Raw genomic sequence first — 19187 nt, forward strand, 5'->3', positions numbered from 1 at the left:
ACTAATAGAAAGTTTAATAGAAATTCAATAGAATTCGCTAACGAATTCGATAGGTTTTTCTATTAAATTTTTCGTGCGTGGAGATATGGATGTGTTAGGTAAAGTGGGGGTAGCTACAAAGAGAACGGACAAATAAGTTTGTATACGTACAGGTACGTTTTCGTTCACTCAATTCAGTCTTGCGGTAAAATTCAGGAAATATTTCGGCAAGCCCGCTAATCTCTTTCTTACGTCATTGCGTTCGCGGCATTCTCCAACATATAACCTCGAGCCCATATATCCAATATCCCGCGATAATTCTCCAATTGCACAAAGAAAATCAATTGCATTCGTTCAATAAATACATGTTGTTATTCCATCATTAAGAGGTTGATCTTTATTCACACAAGGATTATATAGCTATTTTAATAGAAGGCAAAAATTGTGGGCGAGAACTGAGAACTGGTGAAGACATTCGACCAGCATCTCTTTACAGGAATCCAGGTAAGTAATAATTTCGTATTTCTAGTTTTTCCGTGTCCAATGATGTTATTGGAACATTCAACCAGAAAGGGGTATTCGGTTTTTCGCAGCTATGGCATCGTCAGTGCATGGAGTGGAGCAGTCTTCAGGAGTTTCTGGCGGATCGACACCTATTGATCTCATCAACATGCTAGATAATGATTGTCTGAAGATAATATTCTTGAATCTTCCTCCTGGAGACAAACTCAATGTTGAAAAGGGTAAAGACGAGTAGATTGTGAATCATTAAATCTGTATATTCTTTCGTATTTATTCCGTATTTACTCCTTTCAATTTGTTGGACATGATAATAGCACATTAAGATATCACATCATAAAAATACTCTAACGAATGTGACTTTAGATTATAATCACATGAGTCAGATGATACGTCTATCGCCGTATGACATAAAATATTATAGATCACTCGGCCATAAACTTCGTTTTCGACGAATGTGAAGTTCACTCACAAATTTGTGCTCTTGTACTTTAGTGTACTATCATGCGATATTTCCCATATCTGATATTCACCGGATACTCATTCTTATCGGTTCTTCATGCACAGTCTGCAAGCGTTGGAGAGCTGTATCCAAGATTTCATGGAGCAACGTGCAGCGCCTGAATCTCACCAAATCTACGATAGGCGAAACTGATTACGACCAATTGCCAGATATCCACAAGAATATTCAAAGCATGATGAAAATTCTAAGGAGGTGTGGACGTTACCTACGAGTTTTGAAACTTGGCAGACCTTGTCACTATACAGTGATTCCATTCGCTCTTGAACACTGCGAGAATTTAGTCACACTAAACATCTCTCTTTACCCTGCCGAGTGTGATATGTCCAGTATTTCAGAAATTACAAGTCTAAAAAGCTTCAGTTTGGAACAAATGACGAACAGATCTGATTCAGCCATTTTTAGGGTCTTGCCTCGTGAAACATTACGTGGATTTCACCTACGGGCAAGTGAATACGCATACGATATTGATACTGGTGAACGCCTAAACCTGCCTAACAATTATGAAAACGTGAGTATAAAATTGCTCTACCCCACCTCATTAATCACTTATTATGCGAATTTTCTGCTTCAGTACCTTCGAAATGTGAACAACTTGGTATCCATAAAACTACACCATTTTCATCTGGATCATGCCATGGAAGAAATCATAAGTCGAAATATTAACCTCGACTTCCTTTCCCTCTCCAATTGTATGATTAACGGACCATTTTTTCTAACTGCTCTCCGAAATTTGAAGATCCTAGACCTTGAGAATGTCTCCAGTATCCACAACATTTTCCTAGACCAGTTATCAAGAACTTGCTATAGGTTGACAAATCTGAATCTCAAATACTGCCATCGGGTCGACGATTATGGGGTCATGTATTTGTGGCAATTACCTGAACTCGAGATCCTTAATCTGGATCACATGGGCCGTATCACAGACGTTTCTCTTATCGGATTCTACAATCTAAGACTATTGAGTTGTCGGAATTGTAGAGGCATAAAGGATGCTGAAGTCATTACGCTCATCAGAATTGCTCATAATTTGAAGACTTTCGACTTGAGAGGGACCAGCATTACTCACAAGGTGCTCATCGAAGCGAATGAAATCACCAAGCGCAGAGTCGACGATGTGCCACTTCGGATCTATGTTGACACTTCTGTGATCGCTAATTGGGTCGTGAATAAGGACTCCCCTTTGCTGATAGTCCAAAGTACAGATGATGTCGCCAATCCACGTGGGTCTCGGGGAGAACGAGTTTGTGGTGAAGACGATGTTCAGTATGAAGCTGATTATCAGTTCCAGTACGAGTATGGGTCGGATTCCGAGCCCGACGATTGCGGGGATGATGGCTCCGGACATGCTACCACAACTGAGACTGGTACGTCTGATTCAGATCAGTGATTCAAAACTGAATCAATAGAATAGATAATGCAATGAGATGACAGATAGAGCGGATGAGGAACAAGAAAGTTTGCCCTACAGCATCATAAAGTTCTTTCTTTAATATTTCATTGAGGGAATTGTTCAAAGAAAAAATTTTCAGTAGTAATACCCCAAGAGCTTCAAAATTATCGGGTATTTCCCGATAGCTTCTTTGTAAACAACTGAGAGTGTCAAGTTTCGCAGGTTAAAAAATCCCGAGCGCTTGCGCAAGGGACTTTTCTAAAAAACTTGGCACGATGATTTGTTTGCAGGGGAGCTTGAGGGAAATACCCGATTAATTTTGAATCTCGAGGGGTATTTGGCGGATTATTATTCCCAATCGGATTTTGGCTAATCAGAGTGCACTGGACAACATCAGGAGGTGAATTGGGGAGGATTTGAACAAATTATGTTAATAGAATAATCCGATTTCCATAGACTGTCAAATATAAGATTCTATCTGAAATGAGCCGGAAAAATGGAGAGCTACTGCGAAATATTCAGGTAAAAAAAAGAAGAACTACGGCGAAATATTCAAAAGCTAGGAGGAAATATCCGAAATAAAACTATCGGGTAGCCTCAAATACTGCGCTCTGATTGGTCGAAATCCGATTGGGAAAAATAATCCTTACAATTCTGTGGCGAAGTGGTAAACTAGGATAAGTACAAAAATGAAACTTTTTCAGGAGAATTCAAAAATTTGACCACGTTTGGCAGAACTTTCGAATCAAGCAATAGAAAATTGAAAAAAAAAGCACTCATCCTAGTTCACCACTTCACCATAGAAATGTCGATTCTGACTTTTAAAAATGTACTTTTGAGGCTTTCGAGGATTTTGAAGAGGCCAGATGAACATGAGTTCTACCAATATCGGTCAGTCCTTGAACAATATTTTAAACTCCTTAAGATTGTAATGCCCTAGTTCGATAATTCTGTAATTTGTATTCTTGAACCTGATGATATTACGGATTGTGTTAGTACTGGTATAGTAAGAGTAAAAGTGCTCTGATTGAAGAAAGTTTTGATATGCAATGAACCGAATTGAATGAAAAAAAATTGAAAAATCCTTAGTAGGAATTGTGAATCGCAGTTTTTTACTAGTTGATACATTTATGCCCTTCTTACTCATTCTATCCGTAGACTGAAATCTAAAGTTGAGATTCCTACAGTTACACGGAGTAAACGCATCCCATATACTCTCCAATGTTCAAGAATTCTCTATTTACAATATTATAACATTCAACTAAATATCTCTGTAAATACCAGGCTGAAGGCCTTCGGGTGATGGCCAGTCGCAAACTCCTTGCGACAAATCACGTTAAAAATAAAAAATAAATGAATGTAACAAGTAGAATCCACAAATAGAGAATAAATAAAGACATGAATAGATAAATAATTCAGTAGTGAAGTAGTAAAACGGTTCAAGTCGACTAATCTCCCAGTTCAGTTTTTGAGGAATATTTCGGACTTTGAAGGAGGTAGCGAAATTTGTGTAATTACATTTATTGTAGCTCTAAATCGGCTCTGCAAAAACGGTTGTAACAAAAATTTTGCTAACTTCCTCAGATTCCGAGAGATTCATTGAAAACTGGTCAATAGTCAAAATTGACTTGTACCGTTTTACCACTTCGTTACTGAATTGAATGCGAGGTGGGAGATATGGATGTGCGTGGGAGTGGCTACAGAGGGAACGGATTAATCAGTTTGTATACGTACAGGTACGTTTTCGTTCACTCAATTCAGTCCTGTGGTCAAATTCAGAAAATATTTCGGCAAGCCCCGCTAATCTCTTTCTTACGTCACTGCCATCGCGACGCTCTCTAACATATAACCTCGAGCCCAAATCCAATATCCAACAATGGCCCCCAATTACAGAAAGAAAATCAAATGAATTTGTTCAATAGATACATGTTTTCATCCCAATATTAAGAAATAGATTTTTATTCACGCAAGGCTTACATAGCTATTTTAATTGAAAGGAGACATTTTGAGGGAGAACTGAGACACCGGTGACGACAGTCGACTGGGGTCTGTTTACAAAAACCCAGGTAAGTAACAACTTCGCACTTCTAGTTTTTCCATGTCCACTGATGCTATTTTTCCGTGATTCGGCGCGGCAACGTAACGATATGCATTGAAAAAATCGGGGATTTTTTGAGACATCTACACGCTTTTATGACTGAACCAAAAAATATAGGGGAGGTCGGGGTCAAATGAACACTTTTGACTTTTTTTAAAATGTCAATGACAGCTTGAAATGTTAATGAAATTCAATAATTTTTCTCTCAATGCAAAGAACATTTCTTTTCCTTTGTAATGAGCCTAAACTGAGCTCAATTGATTAATTTGTTTCTGATTAATTTAGCTAGTAATGCACCTCACATTATTCGGCTATGGCTAAATTGGATCTTAGGATTGTCCTCAGTTGGAAAATGGGGTAAATCATAATGCGGACCTGTCAGTTGGTTTGACAGCCGAACTGCTATCAACTTGTCTCCCAATGGCGAGGGTTAGCTGTCGAACCAATTCGCATATTTGCATTATAATTCGCATCATTTTTCAACTGAGTAACGATCCCTTATCCGTTTCAGCCGTAGCCAGATCGGGTAAGGTACATTTCTAACTAATGATCATATTCTTTGGTTCACTCATAAAAGTGTGGGGATGGCTCGGACAATCCACACTTCTTTCGAGTCAAGTCAATTTTGACTATTGACCCGTTTTCAATGAATATCTGGGGGACAGCAAAATTTTTGTTATAACATTTTTTGTAGAGCCGATTGAGAGCTACAACAAATGTTATTACGAAAATTTCGCTATCTCCCCTAAATTCCGAAATATTCCTCAAAAACTCAACTGCGAGATGAGTCGACTGAAACCATTTTACCAATTCGCTACTGAATTGTTACGGTTGAATCAAGTTTATGAGAGAACCATCAAGGGGCATTTGGTTTTTTGCAGCGATGGCATCGCCAATGCACGATGTGGAGCAGCCTTCAGAAGTTTCTGGCGGATCGAGACCTGTTGATCACATCAACAAGCTAGATAATGTTTTACTGCTAAAAATATTCTTCCATCTTAGTCCTGGAGACAAACTCAATGCAGAAAAGGGTAAAAGACGAGCGGATTGTGAATCATTAAATCTGAATATTCTTTCATTTTTTATTCCGTTTCATTCAATAAATTTCACGTCTCAATTGCAAAAGAAAGCTCTAATTATCATTTAGTTGTATATGGATAAATGCCGTAGTACGTGGTGGCAACAAATCATTCAAATCAGATCATGTTAAATGCAGTCCTATAGGATAGCGTATAGAAGATTGAGATAAATTCCACAAGATGTGTCTATAAAAATGATTCCTCAAAGAATTATTATTTGAAATATTTTCAGAATTCCATGGGACTCAATTTTTTTTTCTTATTACAATTATTCTCATCGTAAAGAAATTTTGAAAATTTTTCAAGTTCCAATTCGTCTAGGAATCGTTTCTGTTAGCGCTGCGCACGGTTTCGTCTCGTCTCGCCTCGAGAAACCGAGAGGAGTCTCGACGAATGTCTCGATGGCGGTTTCAATGGAACACTTTCTGCGATTCATGAAACCATCATTGACAAGCAAAACCATCATGGGGGTCCAAGCGAATTGCCAGACGATATCAATTATTTCTGTTTATTTCGAGATTTGAAAATCTCGTCTCATTTGGCCTCGTGCGCAACTCTAGTTTCTGTGAGCAGCAATTATCCCAGTACTCTATAGGATAAACTCATTGGATTCCTTATAGAATTTCTCTTTAATAAGCTCCTGCAAAACATATTTATACGATATTTACCGGACAACTAATTCTCATCGGTTCTTTATGTACAGTTTGCAAGCGCTGGAGAGTTGTATCCAAGGTTACATGGAAAAACATGAAGCGCCTCAGATTGATCAAAACTACTTCAGGTAGATCTGATTACGACAAACTGCCAGATGTCTACAAAAATATTCAAAGCATGGCGAAAATTTTGAAGAGATGTGGACGTTATCTGCAAGTTTTGGAACTTGGCAGTCCGTGTCACTACACAATGATTCCATTCGCTCTTGAACACTGCCGGAATTTAGTCACACTAAACATCTCTCTTTACCCTGTCGCGTGTGATATGTCCAGTATTTCAGAAATTACAAGTCTAAAGAGCTTTAGTTTGGAACGAATGACGAACAGATCTGATTCAGCCATTTTTAGGGTCTTGCCCCGTAGAACATTACGTGGAATTCACCTAAGGGCAAGTGAATACGGATACGATATCAATGGTGACCAACGCCTACACCTCCCTGACAATTATAATAACGTGAGTATAAAATTCTCCTATGCCACCTCATTAATCACTTATTACGCGACTTTTCTGCTTCAGTATCTTCGAGATTTGAACAACTTGGTATCCATACAACTACATTATTTTCATGTGGATCATGCCATGGAAGAAATCATAAATCAAAATGTTAAACTCGACTTCCTCTCACTCTCCAATTCTATGATTAACGGGCCATTTTTCCTAACTGCTCTCAGAAATTTGAAGATTCTAGACCTTGAGAATGTCACCAGTGTCACCAACACGTTCCTACAGCAGTTATCAATAACTTGTCCTAAATTGACAATTCTAAATCTTGGTAACTGCAATGAGATCGACGATGGTGGGATCGTGTATTTGTGGGACTTACTTGAACTCAAGCTTCTTAATCTGGATGACTTGGGCTTTATCACAGATGCTGCTCTCGGCGAATTCCACACTCTGAGACTATTGAGTCTGCGGAATTGTAGAGCAGTAAAGGACACTGAACTCATCACTTTGATGATATTTGCTATTAACTTGAGGAGTTTGAACGTGAAAGGGACCAAGGTTACTCACGAGTTGCTCGTCGCAGCGAATCGACTTAGCAAGCGCAGACTCGACGGTGTGCCACTTCGAATCTATGTCGATACTTCTGTAATCGCTAATTGGGTAGATAATAATGACTCACCTTTGCTGATAGTCGAAAGTACAGATAATGTCAGAAATCAACAGCGGTCTCAGAGACAACAAGTTTGTGATGAAGATGATGATCCGTACGACTCTGATTATGAGTTCCAGTACGAGGCTGGATCGGATTCCGAGGCCGATGATTGCGGGGATAATGTCTCCGGAGAAGGTCCCACAACTGAGCTCGCTACATCTGATTCAGATGATTGATTGGAAACTGAATCCAATACTATTACCGTGAGGTGGTAGATCAGGGGTATGAGGAATAAGAAAATTGGCCCTGAAACATTGTAAAAGTTTTTTTGCAATATTTCATTAAGGGAATTGTTCAAAGGGAGTTTTTCATTACAATTGTCAATTCTAATTTTTTAAAATGTACCTTTGAAGCTGTTGAGGGTTTTGAAGGGGCCAGATGAACATTTTTTCTACGAATATTGGTTAGTCCTTGAAAAATATTTTGTACTCGTTAAGATTGTAATGCCCTAGTTCGATAATTCTGTAATTTGTATTCTTGAACCTGATGATGTTGTAGATTGTGTTGGTACTGGTATAGTAAGAGTAAAAGGGCTCTGATTGAAAAAAGTTTTGATATCGAATGAACCAAATTCAAAAATAAATTTCTAAAATCCGTCGTAAGAATTGTGAATCTCAGGTTTATACTAGTTGATACATTCATGCCCTTCTTACTCAATCTATCTATAGACTGAAAACTAAAAGTGAAATTCTCACAGTTACACAAATGCAAATTCATATTAGTCTGGTATATTCGCCAGAAAAGTTTTTTCCCGCCTAATGACGAAATATACTATTCTAGCTCATATGATTGCAACCCTCGCTTTCGGCTCGGGCTGCAAATTCATGTTCGCCAGACAAGTTTTTTTCGGCCTAATGACAAAACACTATTTCATCACACTGTCCGCGAAACGTCGTTCCGTAATTTTTATCTGAATCTCTTGTGAAAAATTACGATACCGTCACTTAAATTTTCTGAGTCGATTCCGTAATCGGTGAATGAAGTGAGAGCTCCGTAATTTTTACTGAACATTTCTCTCCGTGTATCGAACGATATTTTTCATCACAATGTATTGAAAAAAAACGTTTTAGGCACGCGAAGCGCGCTTAAAAAGTTACTTTTTCGCACAGCGTGATGAAAAAGTGTTTTGCGGCCTTGTGACAAAATAGTATATTTCGTAACGAGTGCAAAAAAGTGTTTTTTGGCGAGTGGAAGGTTTATAACACGAGCCGAAGGCGAGGGATATAATCCCACGAGCTAAAAAACATTTTTTCACGAGTTACGAACAATATTTTTCATCACAATGTGGCGGAAATTGGACTTTTCGTCACAGCGTGATGAAAATGGATAAATAATCGAATGCGAGGTGGGAGATATGGATGTGCGTGGGCATTACGTAAAGTGGGGGTAGCTACAAAGGCAACGGGCTAGATAGTTTGCCTGTACGTTTTCGTTCACTTAGGTAGTTCAGTATCGCGGCAAAACTCAGAAAACATTTTGGCAAGCCCCACCAATCTCTTACAACGCTGCCTGCGCGGCGCTCTCCTGTATATAACGTCAAGCCCAGGTCCAATATTCAGCGATGGCTCCCCAATTACAGAAAGACAATCAGTTGAATATTTTCAATAAATACAGGATTTTATTCCAACATTAAGAAATCGATTTTTATTCACACAAGGCTTATATAGCTATTTTAATTGAAAGGAAAAATTTTGGGCGAGAACTGAGAACTGGTGAAGACAGTCGATCAGCTTCTGTTTACAAAAACCCAGGTAAGTAATAATTTCGCATTTCTAGTTTTTCCATGTTCAATGACGTTATTTTTCCATCATTCGTCGCATTATCTTCTCCATCTTATGTCAGGAATTTTCTACAAGTCTATGATTTATGAGCAATGATCGTGACGCATTGATAAATATTTTCTGATCAAAATTTTCCATGTACGTCTTCAAAATTGTTGTTATCTCAATTGCAATCTTTATCATAGGGTCCACAAAATATATTCTGACGAATGCGGCTTTATAGTTCGAGCCGAAGCGAAGACGATAATCACATTCGTCAGAAAATACCTTGGGGACCGTGTGATTAATGTCATTTTTTGTCATTGGGCCCGAAAACCGCGATCGAACCGACCGAAGCGAGGTTAGGGTCGTATTTTATGGGACCTTGGGACAAACAAATCTTCTGCATTCTTGAAATTCTCTTGCTTTCCCGAAAATTACTGGCAAACTGTTCATGAAATTTTTTCCTAAAACTTCCAGTATTGACTAATAATATATTGCAGAACCGATGTAGACATCTTGCATCATTATCAATGCCAATTTTTGGGAATCAGTGCCCAGATAGCCAGACTTATTGTCAACCTTGGGGAGGTTGAAGGAACCGCGGGAAACAATTGACCGGGTCTAAATAGCCCTGTGACTGAATTGTTGAATGATTTTCACAATGTACATGATTTTTTTATGATTAAACCTTACGTGGTCGCAGAATGAGGGAATCTCCGCCATTTTTCAATTTTTCATTTATACATTGAAGCTTCATGAATGAAAAATAAATAGAAATTTCTGTTCCCAGGCGGTCAAAACGGACCGCAGGGCAAAACGGACCCCTGACCGAAAATTGATAATTTTTGTGTTTGCTTCCGAATGGAGCAAATTCGCAGTCATTTGTGGTTTGAGGTGATTAGCAAATCTGATCAAATTGCGGTTCAACGACACTTGTTGTCTATAAAACCCCTGTGACGGTTACACGGAGAGAAATATTCAATAAAAATTACCAGAAAAAAGACGTAAAAATTACGTTTCGAAATGTAATCTTGGAGCGAAGTAAAATTCAATAAAAAGTGTCAATTGTCACGTAAATTCTACGATCTGTTCCGTAAAAATTACTCATCCGTCCGACGTCTCACGGCTAGCCATGAGTCACCGTGAGGGGGAGATTTTAACAACACGTTCTGTAATTTTTCCGGAACTTTTCGTAAAAATTCTTAAACATCCAAGAATTTTCATGTTCTGAGGCATAATAAGTCTTGAAGTTTTTGTTAGATTTTACAACTTCCAGAAAAATTACGTGACTTTTTCGTATTTTTTCAGTGACAGACCCGAAAATTTACTGAACGTTTCAGATTTATTCTCTTATATTCCTATAGAAATTCACTGAAAACGATTCTCGCTTGCGGATTACGTGAAATATTCCGTCATTTTTCTTGAATAATTCTCTCTGTGTACGATCCAAGAAATTCATTTTTAATTTAACCCATTCAGTGTTTCTGGTTGAAGGAAAGAACAAAATAACAAAAATTACCAATTTTCTGTCAGGGGTCCGTTTTGCCCCACCCTCCCCTATATAGTGAATTTTGCCCGGTGGCTTGGCGCAGTGGGTAAGTTCGTTGCCTCACGTGCGAAAGGTTCCGAGTTCGAATCCCGGCCGGGTAGAATAAATGGTTCACTTGAATGGCGAAAGTCAAGTCAAACAAGGCTCCTCAACTGTACATTCGTTAACTATTAACGAATGAACATTTGGTGGGGCCGAATAGATCCTAATCTGCAAACAAAATCCATTCGTTAACAATAACTAATCCGTTCTATCAGTTTACGGCTCATATTTTTTGATCCACTCATAAAAGCGTGGGGATATCTCAAACAGCCCACACTTTTCTGAATATATATAACTACGCTCGAGCCGCGTTAATTCTTATGGCTGCACAAGTTCATGAACCATTAAGGGGTATTCGGTTTTTTGCAGCTATGGCATCGTCAGTGGATGAAATGGAGCAGGCTTTAGGAGTTCCTGACGAATCGAGCTTTCTTGATTTCATCAATATGCTGGATAATGTTTGCCTGAAGAAAATATTCTTGTATCTTTCTCCTGGAGACAGACTCAATGCAGAAAAGGGTAAAAACGAGTGCATTGTGAATCATAAGATGTGAATATTCTTTCATTTTTTATTCCGTTTTCATTCAATAAGTTTAAAGTCTCAGTTGCAAAAGAAAGCTACAATAGTTATTCAGATAACTATGAGCTTTTGATTCACATACCAAATAATTTCACAGTACATGGTGATGCCAAATTAATCATATCGGATTATTTGGCATATAGTCCTATAGGATCGAAGTATATAAGATTGAGATAATTTCTACAGTGTGTGTTTATGATAATGATTCCTCTAAGAAATGACGTTTGGAATATTTTCAAAATTCCATGGGACTTAATTTTTTTTCTTTTATTAGAATCATTCTTATTCTCAAGAAATTTAAAAAAAATTTCAAGTTCTCATTCTGCTCGAAATCGTTTCTGTTAGGGCTTAGCACGGTCTCGTCGCTTCATAACTTTACCCTTACGTGACCTTTTCATGTTAAGGATGTCCGATTTACCCCAGCATCAATTCCATAGCAACATTCACGCCTCGATATTAATCGGATTAACACCGCGATGAGACCAGACCGATACCGAGACGAAGCCAATTATTACCGTTTATTCCGAGATTTGAAAATCTCATCTCGTCTCCTCTCGTGCGAAGCTCTAGTTTCTGCAGGTGCACTGCGTGCAGAAATTATCTTAATACACGGAGAGAAATGTTCAGTAAAAATTACGGAGCTCACAATTCACTCACCGGTTACGAAATCGACTCAGAAAATTTAAGTGACGGTATCGTAATTTTTCACAGGAGATTCAGATAAAAATTACGGAACGCTCCGGAATAATTTTGTGACAGTTCCGTAAAATTTCCTACAACCACATTTCGCTCCGGAATTACGGAAAAGATACGTAATTTTTATTGAATAATTCTCTCCGTGTACTGCATACGACAAACCTAGCAGATTCCCTGTAGAATTGTTCTTTAATAAGCTCCTACTAAACATCTTGATGGGAGGATAGGGCAAAATAGACATCCTAAAAAAATTGAGTGCTTTTATTCCATAATCATTTTATAAACTATGTTTCATTTATTGTGGAAATTATCATGATAAATACTGTGGAAATCAATGAGAATCAACAGGAATGTGATTCCCATTTCAGAAATTGAGAAATGCATATTTACGACCTTCCAAACTCACAGCAAGATTTTTTTCATCTAAAAAGTACGTGAAAATAGGATAATCAAATTAACAAATCAATAATTGGTCGCATTTTCAAATAACAATGATAATTCTTTTATGTGAAGTACTATGCATAATCGTCACACGAATTTTTAATCATCTGGATTAATCCACATACATAATGAGTCCATCTTAGGCACATCGGATGCTGGGCTGTGTGAACTTGGAGTCGAAGTTTGATAAATCGATTTTTTTTCTTATAGTATCGATTGTACTCAGTGAGTACCCGAACGTACCACATTCATTTTCGTTTGTACCGCGCATCCCGAGACGTAAGGGGTGCGGAAAAAATCATGCAGCGTCGGAAATGAAGGTACGGAAAAAATTTTCATGAGGAAGGATTCAGCATGGATAGTACTTGTATGTACTATACTTTTCCATTTCATTTATCAACCCCTTCAATACTTTACCCGCTTCTAAAATCTTAAATATATGGAGGACGTCAGGAAAACATACAGATAGCTTCTAAATCGTTAGTACTCGTTTGTACCAACGAAAATTATTCATTATTATTNTTTGATGTGGGTACAAACGTCTCATCTTCCGTACTTCCACTCCCATCGCAGTACAAACGGAACAATTTACTGTACATGATAATGAGACCAAGTACAAGCCATTGAGAGCTTCAAAAACAGTCGTAGATTATTCAGAAAAATGATACAAACGTTTTTCTGAATTTTTCCGAGATAATCGCGAAAAACGAAATAGCCAAAGAAAATTAATTGAATTTATCTGGTATAGGGTGTAGGAAGTGGAAAAACGCAATTCTGAGCCGTCCATCTGCCTATAGGGAACCCAAATTTCCTCAGGAATCGAATGGAATAGGTTTTAAGGCTCTATCTCTCATAGTTTCCGAGATAATCGCGAAAAACGAAAGTGCCAAAAAAAATTAATTTAATTCATCTTGTATAGGGTGTAGGAAGTGGAAAAACGCAATTCTGAGCCGTCCATCTGCCTATACGGAACCCAAATTTCCTCAGGAATCGAATGGAATAGGTTTTAAGGCTCTATCTCTCATAGTTTCCGAGATAATCGCGAAAAACGAAAGTGCCAAAAAAAATTAATTTAATTCATCTTGTATAGGGTGTAGGAAGTGGAAAAACGCAATTCTGAGCCGTCCATCTGCCTATACGGAACCCAAATTTCCTCAGGAATCGAATGGAATAGGTTTTAAGGCTCTATCTCTCATAGTTTCCGAGATAATCGCGAAAAACGAAAGTGCCAAAAAAAATTAATTTAATTCATCTTGTATAGGGTGTAGGAAGTGGAAAAACGCAATTCTGAGCCGTCCATCTGCCTATACGGAACCCAAATTTCCTCAGGAATCGAATGGAATAGGTTTTAAGGCTCTATCTCTCATAGTTTCCGAGATAATCGCGAAAAACGAAAGTGCCAAAAAAAATTAATTTAATTCATCTTGTATAGGGTGTAGGAAGTGGAAAAACGCAATTCTGAGCCGTCCATCTGCCTATACGGAACCCAAATTTCCTCAGGAATCGAATGGAATAGGTTTTAAGGCTCTATCTCTCATAGTTTCCGAGATAATCGCGAAAAACGAAAGTGCCAAAAAAAATTAATTTAATTCATCTTGTATAGGGTGTAGGAAGTGGAAAAACGCAATTCTGAGCCGTCCATCTGCCTATACGGAACCCAAATTTCCTCAGGAATCGAATGGAATAGGTTTTAAGGCTCTATCTCTCATAGTTTCCGAGATAATCGCGAAAAACGAAAGTGCCAAAAAAAATTAATTTAATTCATCTTGTATAGGGTGTAGGAAGTGGAAAAACGCAATTCTGAGCCGTCCATCTGCCTATACGGAACCCAAATTTCCTCAGGAATCGAATGGAATAGGTTTTAAGGCTCTATCTCTCATAGTTTCCGAGATAATCGCGAAAAACGAAAGTGCCAAAAAAAATTAATTTAATTCATCTTGTATAGGGTGTAGGAAGTGGAAAAACGCAATTCTGAGCCGTCCATCTGCCTATACGGAACCCAAATTTCCTCAGGAATCGAATGGAATAGGTTTTAAGGCTCTATCTCTCATAGTTTCCGAGATAATCGCGAAAAACGAAAGTGCCAAAAAAAATTAATTTAATTCATCTTGTATAGGGTGTAGGAAGTGGAAAAACGCAATTCTGAGCCGTCCATCTGCCTATACGGAACCCAAATTTCCTCAGGAATCGAATGGAATAGGTTTTAAGGCTCTATCTCTCATAGTTTCCGAGATAATCGCGAAAAACGAAAGTGCCAAAAAAAATTAATTTAATTCATCTTGTATAGGGTGTAGGAAGTGGAAAAACGCAATTCTGAGCCGTCCATCTGCCTATACGGAACCCAAATTTCCTCAGGAATCGAATGGAATAGGTTTTAAGGCTCTATCTCTCATAGTTTCCGAGATAATCGCGAAAAACGAAAGTGCCAAAAAAAATTAATTTAATTCATCTTGTATAGGGTGTAGGAAGTGGAAAAACGCAATTCTGAGCCGTCCATCTGCCTATACGGAACCCAAATTTCCTCAGGAATCGAATGGAATAGGTTTTAAGGCTCTATCTCTCATAGTTTCCGAGATAATCGCGAAAAACGAAAGTGCCAAAAAAAATTAATTTAATTCATCTTGTATAGGGTGTAGGAAGTGGAAAAACGCAATTCTGAGCCGTCCATCTGCCTATACGGAACCCAAATTTCCTCAGGAATCGAATGGAATAGGTTTTAAGGCTCTATCTCTCATAGTTTCCGAGATAATCGCGAAAAACGAAAGTGCCAAAAAAAATTAATTTAATTCATCTTGTATAGGGTGTAGGAAGTGGAAAAACGCAATTCTGAGCCGTCCATCTGCCTATACGGAACCCAAATTTCCTCAGGAATCGAATGGAATAGGTTTTAAGGCTCTATCTCTCATAGTTTCCGAGATAATCGCGAAAAACGAAAGTGCCAAAAAAAATTAATTTAATTCATCTTGTATAGGGTGTAGGAAGTGGAAAAACGCAATTCTGAGCCGTCCATCTGCCTATACGGAACCCAAATTTCCTCAGGAATCGAATGGAATAGGTTTTAAGGCTCTATCTCTCATAGTTTCCGAGATAATCGCGAAAAACGAAAGTGCCAAAAAAAATTAATTTAATTCATCTTGTATAGGGTGTAGGAAGTGGAAAAACGCAATTCTGAGCCGTCCATCTGCCTATACGGAACCCAAATTTCCTCAGGAATCGAATGGAATAGGTTTTAAGGCTCTATCTCTCATAGTTTCCGAGATAATCGCGAAAAACGAAAGTGCCAAAAAAAATTAATTTAATTCATCTTGTATAGGGTGTAGGAAGTGGAAAAACGCAATTCTGAGCCGTCCATCTGCCTATACGGAACCCAAATTTCCTCAGGAATCGAATGGAATAGGTTTTAAGGCTCTATCTCTCATAGTTTCCGAGATAATCGCGAAAAACGAAAGTGCCAAAAAAAATTAATTTAATTCATCTTGTATAGGGTGTAGGAAGTGGAAAAACGCAATTCTGAGCCGTCCATCTGCCTATACGGAACCCAAATTTCCTCAGGAATCGAATGGAATAGGTTTTAAGGCTCTATCTCTCATAGTTTCCGAGATAATCGCGAAAAACGAAAGTGCCAAAAAAAATTAATTTAATTCATCTTGTATAGGGTGTAGGAAGTGGAAAAACGCAATTCTGAGCCGTCCATCTGCCTATACGGAACCCAAATTTCCTCAGGAATCGAATGGAATAGGTTTTAAGGCTCTATCTCTCATAGTTTCCGAGATAATCGCGAAAAACGAAAGTGCCAAAAAAAATTAATTTAATTCATCTTGTATAGGGTGTAGGAAGTGGAAAAACGCAATTCTGAGCCGTCCATCTGCCTATACGGAACCCAAATTTCCTCAGGAATCGAATGGAATAGGTTTTAAGGCTCTATCTCTCATAGTTTCCGAGATAATCGCGAAAAACGAAAGTGCCAAAAAAAATTAATTTAATTCATCTTGTATAGGGTGTAGGAAGTGGAAAAACGCAATTCTGAGCCGTCCATCTGCCTATACGGAACCCAAATTTCCTCAGGAATCGAATGGAATAGGTTTTAAGGCTCTATCTCTCATAGTTTCCGAGATAATCGCGAAAAACGAAAGTGCCAAAAAAAATTAATTTAATTCATCTTGTATAGGGTGTAGGAAGTGGAAAAACGCAATTCTGAGCCGTCCATCTGCCTATACGGAACCCAAATTTCCTCAGGAATCGAATGGAATAGGTTTTAAGGCTCTATCTCTCATAGTTTCCGAGATAATCGCGAAAAACGAAAGTGCCAAAAAAAATTAATTTAATTCATCTTGTATAGGGTGTAGGAAGTGGAAAAACGCAATTCTGAGCCGTCCATCTGCCTATACGGAACCCAAATTTCCTCAGGAATCGAATGGAATAGGTTTTAAGGCTCTATCTCTCATAGTTTCCGAGATAATCGCGAAAAACGAAATCGCCAAAAAAAATTAATTTAATTTATCTGGTATACGGTGTAGGAAGTGGAAAAACGCAATTCTGAGCCGTCCATCTGCATATGGGGAACCCAAATTTCCTCAGGAATCGAATGGAATAGGTTTTAAGGCTCTATCTCTCATAGTTTCCGAGATAATTGCGATAACGAAATCGCCAAAAAATCTTGCCGTACTTTTGGACATTTGTACCAACACCTACTCGTCACTAAACGCCAATAAAATTCAGGAAAACGTTTGTACCATTTTTCTGAATTTTCTACCACTGTTTTTGAAGCTCCGAATGGTTTGTAGTTGGTCTCATTATCATGTACAGTAAATTGTTCCGTTTGTACTGCGATGGGAGTGGAAGTACGCAAGTTGAGACGATTGTACCCACATCAAAACTTGACGAACTACATATGGAATCCATTACGATGATTTTACGGTTGATAAAAATGGAATCAGGTGATTTGATGACAATAATAATAATAATAATAATAATGAATAATTTTCGTTGGTACAAACGAGTACTAACGATTTAGGAATTATCTGTATGTTTTCCTGACGTCCTTCATACATTTAAGATTTTAGAAGCGGGTAAAGTATTGAAGGGGTTGATAAATGAAATGGAAAAATATAGTACATACAAGTACTATCCATGCTGAATCCTTGCTCATGAAAATTTTTTCCGTACCTTCATTTCCGACGCTGCATGATTTTTCTCGCACCTCTTACGTCTAGGGGTGCGGGGTACAAATAAAAATGAATGTAGTACATTCAGGTACTCACTGAGTACAATCGATACTATAAGAAAGCAATCGATTTATCAAACTTCGACTCCAAGTTCACACAGCTCTGATGCTGGATCCACTCTCCGGTACTATCGCGACAGATTCACCAAAATTTTGGAGAATTTCATTCATGAAAAAATAAAGGAGTCCATTTTGCTCTAGAGGTCCATTTTGCCCTAATCTCCCCTATGTGATATTTTCCATACCCGATGTTCACCGGATAATTCATTCTTACCGGTTTTCCTGCACAGTTTGCAAGCGTTGGAGAGCTGTATCCAAAGTTTCATGGAACAACCTGAAGCGCCTGAATTTCACAAAATCCGATACATATTCAACTGATTTCGACAAATTACCAGATATCTACAAGAATATTCAGAGCATCGCTAAAATTCTGAGGAGATGTGGACGTTATCTACGAGTTTTGAAACTTGGCAAGCCTTGTCACTATACAATGCTTCCATTCGTTACTAAATACTGCGAGAATTTAGGCAGATTAAACGTCTGTCTGTCCCCTGCCGGGAACAACATTTCCAGTATTTCACAAATTAAAAGTCTAACACACTTTTGCTTGGAACGAATGTCGAACAATTCTGATTCAGCCGTTTTTAGGATATTGCCTTGCGAAACATTACGTGGACTGCACCTAATTACAGGCGAATGTAGATATGATTACAATATCGATGGTGAACGCTCACACCTGCCTGACAATTATGAATACGTGAGTATAAAATTGTTTTACACCCTCTCATTAAGGTATTTATGAGGGGCGGGCTTGAGGGTGGTGCGACGGAGGGGAAGCTGTCGCTTTCTCGCAGAAAACCAATCGCTGAACAGAAAAAAACGATATTTCAGTTACAAATTTCCAATCTATTTCGACCATTTTTGTGTTCGAAATATTTTTTTAATAACTTTTCTATTTTTTCCCACATATTTCAAGCCTTCTGTTATTTTTCTAGCTTGTCTTTCGGATAATTGGAAAATAATTAATATGGAGAGAAAAAGTGATAACGTCGTGCCGTTCGAGGTACAAGTTGGCAGCACTGATTCACTCAGCTGTTATGTTCTTTCTCATAGTGAAATTTATCGTCATAACTCCATTCGTATTTGTCGCGCTTAGCTCTCTGCGATTTCTAATCTCGATGTTGTCGCTATTCCAAGTTGCGCACGCTGAATTCCTATTTTTGAGATCCGATCAATTAGCCCCTCATGTATAGATATTCCAAATTTTTATTTTTTTCCTCATTGAAGTAGTTTTGAAGAAAATTGCGAGCTAATAAAAAACATTTGCTAGTTAGTACTTTTTTTAAAATAAATTTTTGAAAAATCACCCCTGAAAAAAACGACGTTATCCCCCCTATTTCATTATTTCCAAAAAATTTTATCACCAATCGGTAG

General features: G+C 38.1%; 3 protein-coding genes across 3 annotated transcripts in view; all 3 read left to right on the forward strand.

Moving 5' to 3' along the window:
- The first annotated feature begins 34 nt into the window (after positions 1-34).
- LOC107036195 lies at positions 35-2673 on the forward strand. Its single transcript, XM_015253975.1, has 4 exons — positions 35-483; positions 573-722; positions 1066-1529; positions 1593-2673. The coding sequence occupies exons 2-4, from the start codon at positions 575-577 to the stop codon at positions 2406-2408; spliced, it is 1428 nt and encodes a 475-aa protein (XP_015109461.1). The 5' UTR covers positions 35-483; positions 573-574; the 3' UTR covers positions 2409-2673.
- A 1369-nt stretch (positions 2674-4042) lies between these two features.
- Positions 4043-8196, forward strand: LOC107036194 (F-box/LRR-repeat protein 17). The gene is made up of 5 exons (XM_015253974.2): positions 4043-4147; positions 4409-4477; positions 5391-5540; positions 6292-6755; positions 6819-8196. Exons 3-5 carry the CDS (start codon positions 5393-5395, stop codon positions 7632-7634), a joined length of 1428 nt encoding a protein of 475 aa, XP_015109460.1. The 5' UTR covers positions 4043-4147; positions 4409-4477; positions 5391-5392; the 3' UTR covers positions 7635-8196.
- A 699-nt stretch (positions 8197-8895) lies between these two features.
- The window catches only part of LOC107036197 (F-box/LRR-repeat protein 14), a 12370-nt gene continuing 2078 nt past the window's right edge, over positions 8896-19187 (forward strand). The window contains exons 1-3 of the mRNA XM_015253978.2: positions 8896-9209; positions 11182-11331; positions 18044-18510. Of these exons, the coding sequence (XP_015109464.1) occupies positions 11184-11331; positions 18044-18510 (615 nt within the window). The 5' untranslated portion in view covers positions 8896-9209; positions 11182-11183. The remainder of the gene's footprint in view (positions 9210-11181; positions 11332-18043; positions 18511-19187) is intronic.

Source organism: Diachasma alloeum, unplaced genomic scaffold, assembly GCF_001412515.2.
Source record: "Diachasma alloeum isolate Michigan unplaced genomic scaffold, Dall2.0 Dall_scaffold_00206, whole genome shotgun sequence".
Lineage (NCBI taxonomy): Eukaryota > Metazoa > Arthropoda > Insecta > Hymenoptera > Braconidae > Diachasma > Diachasma alloeum.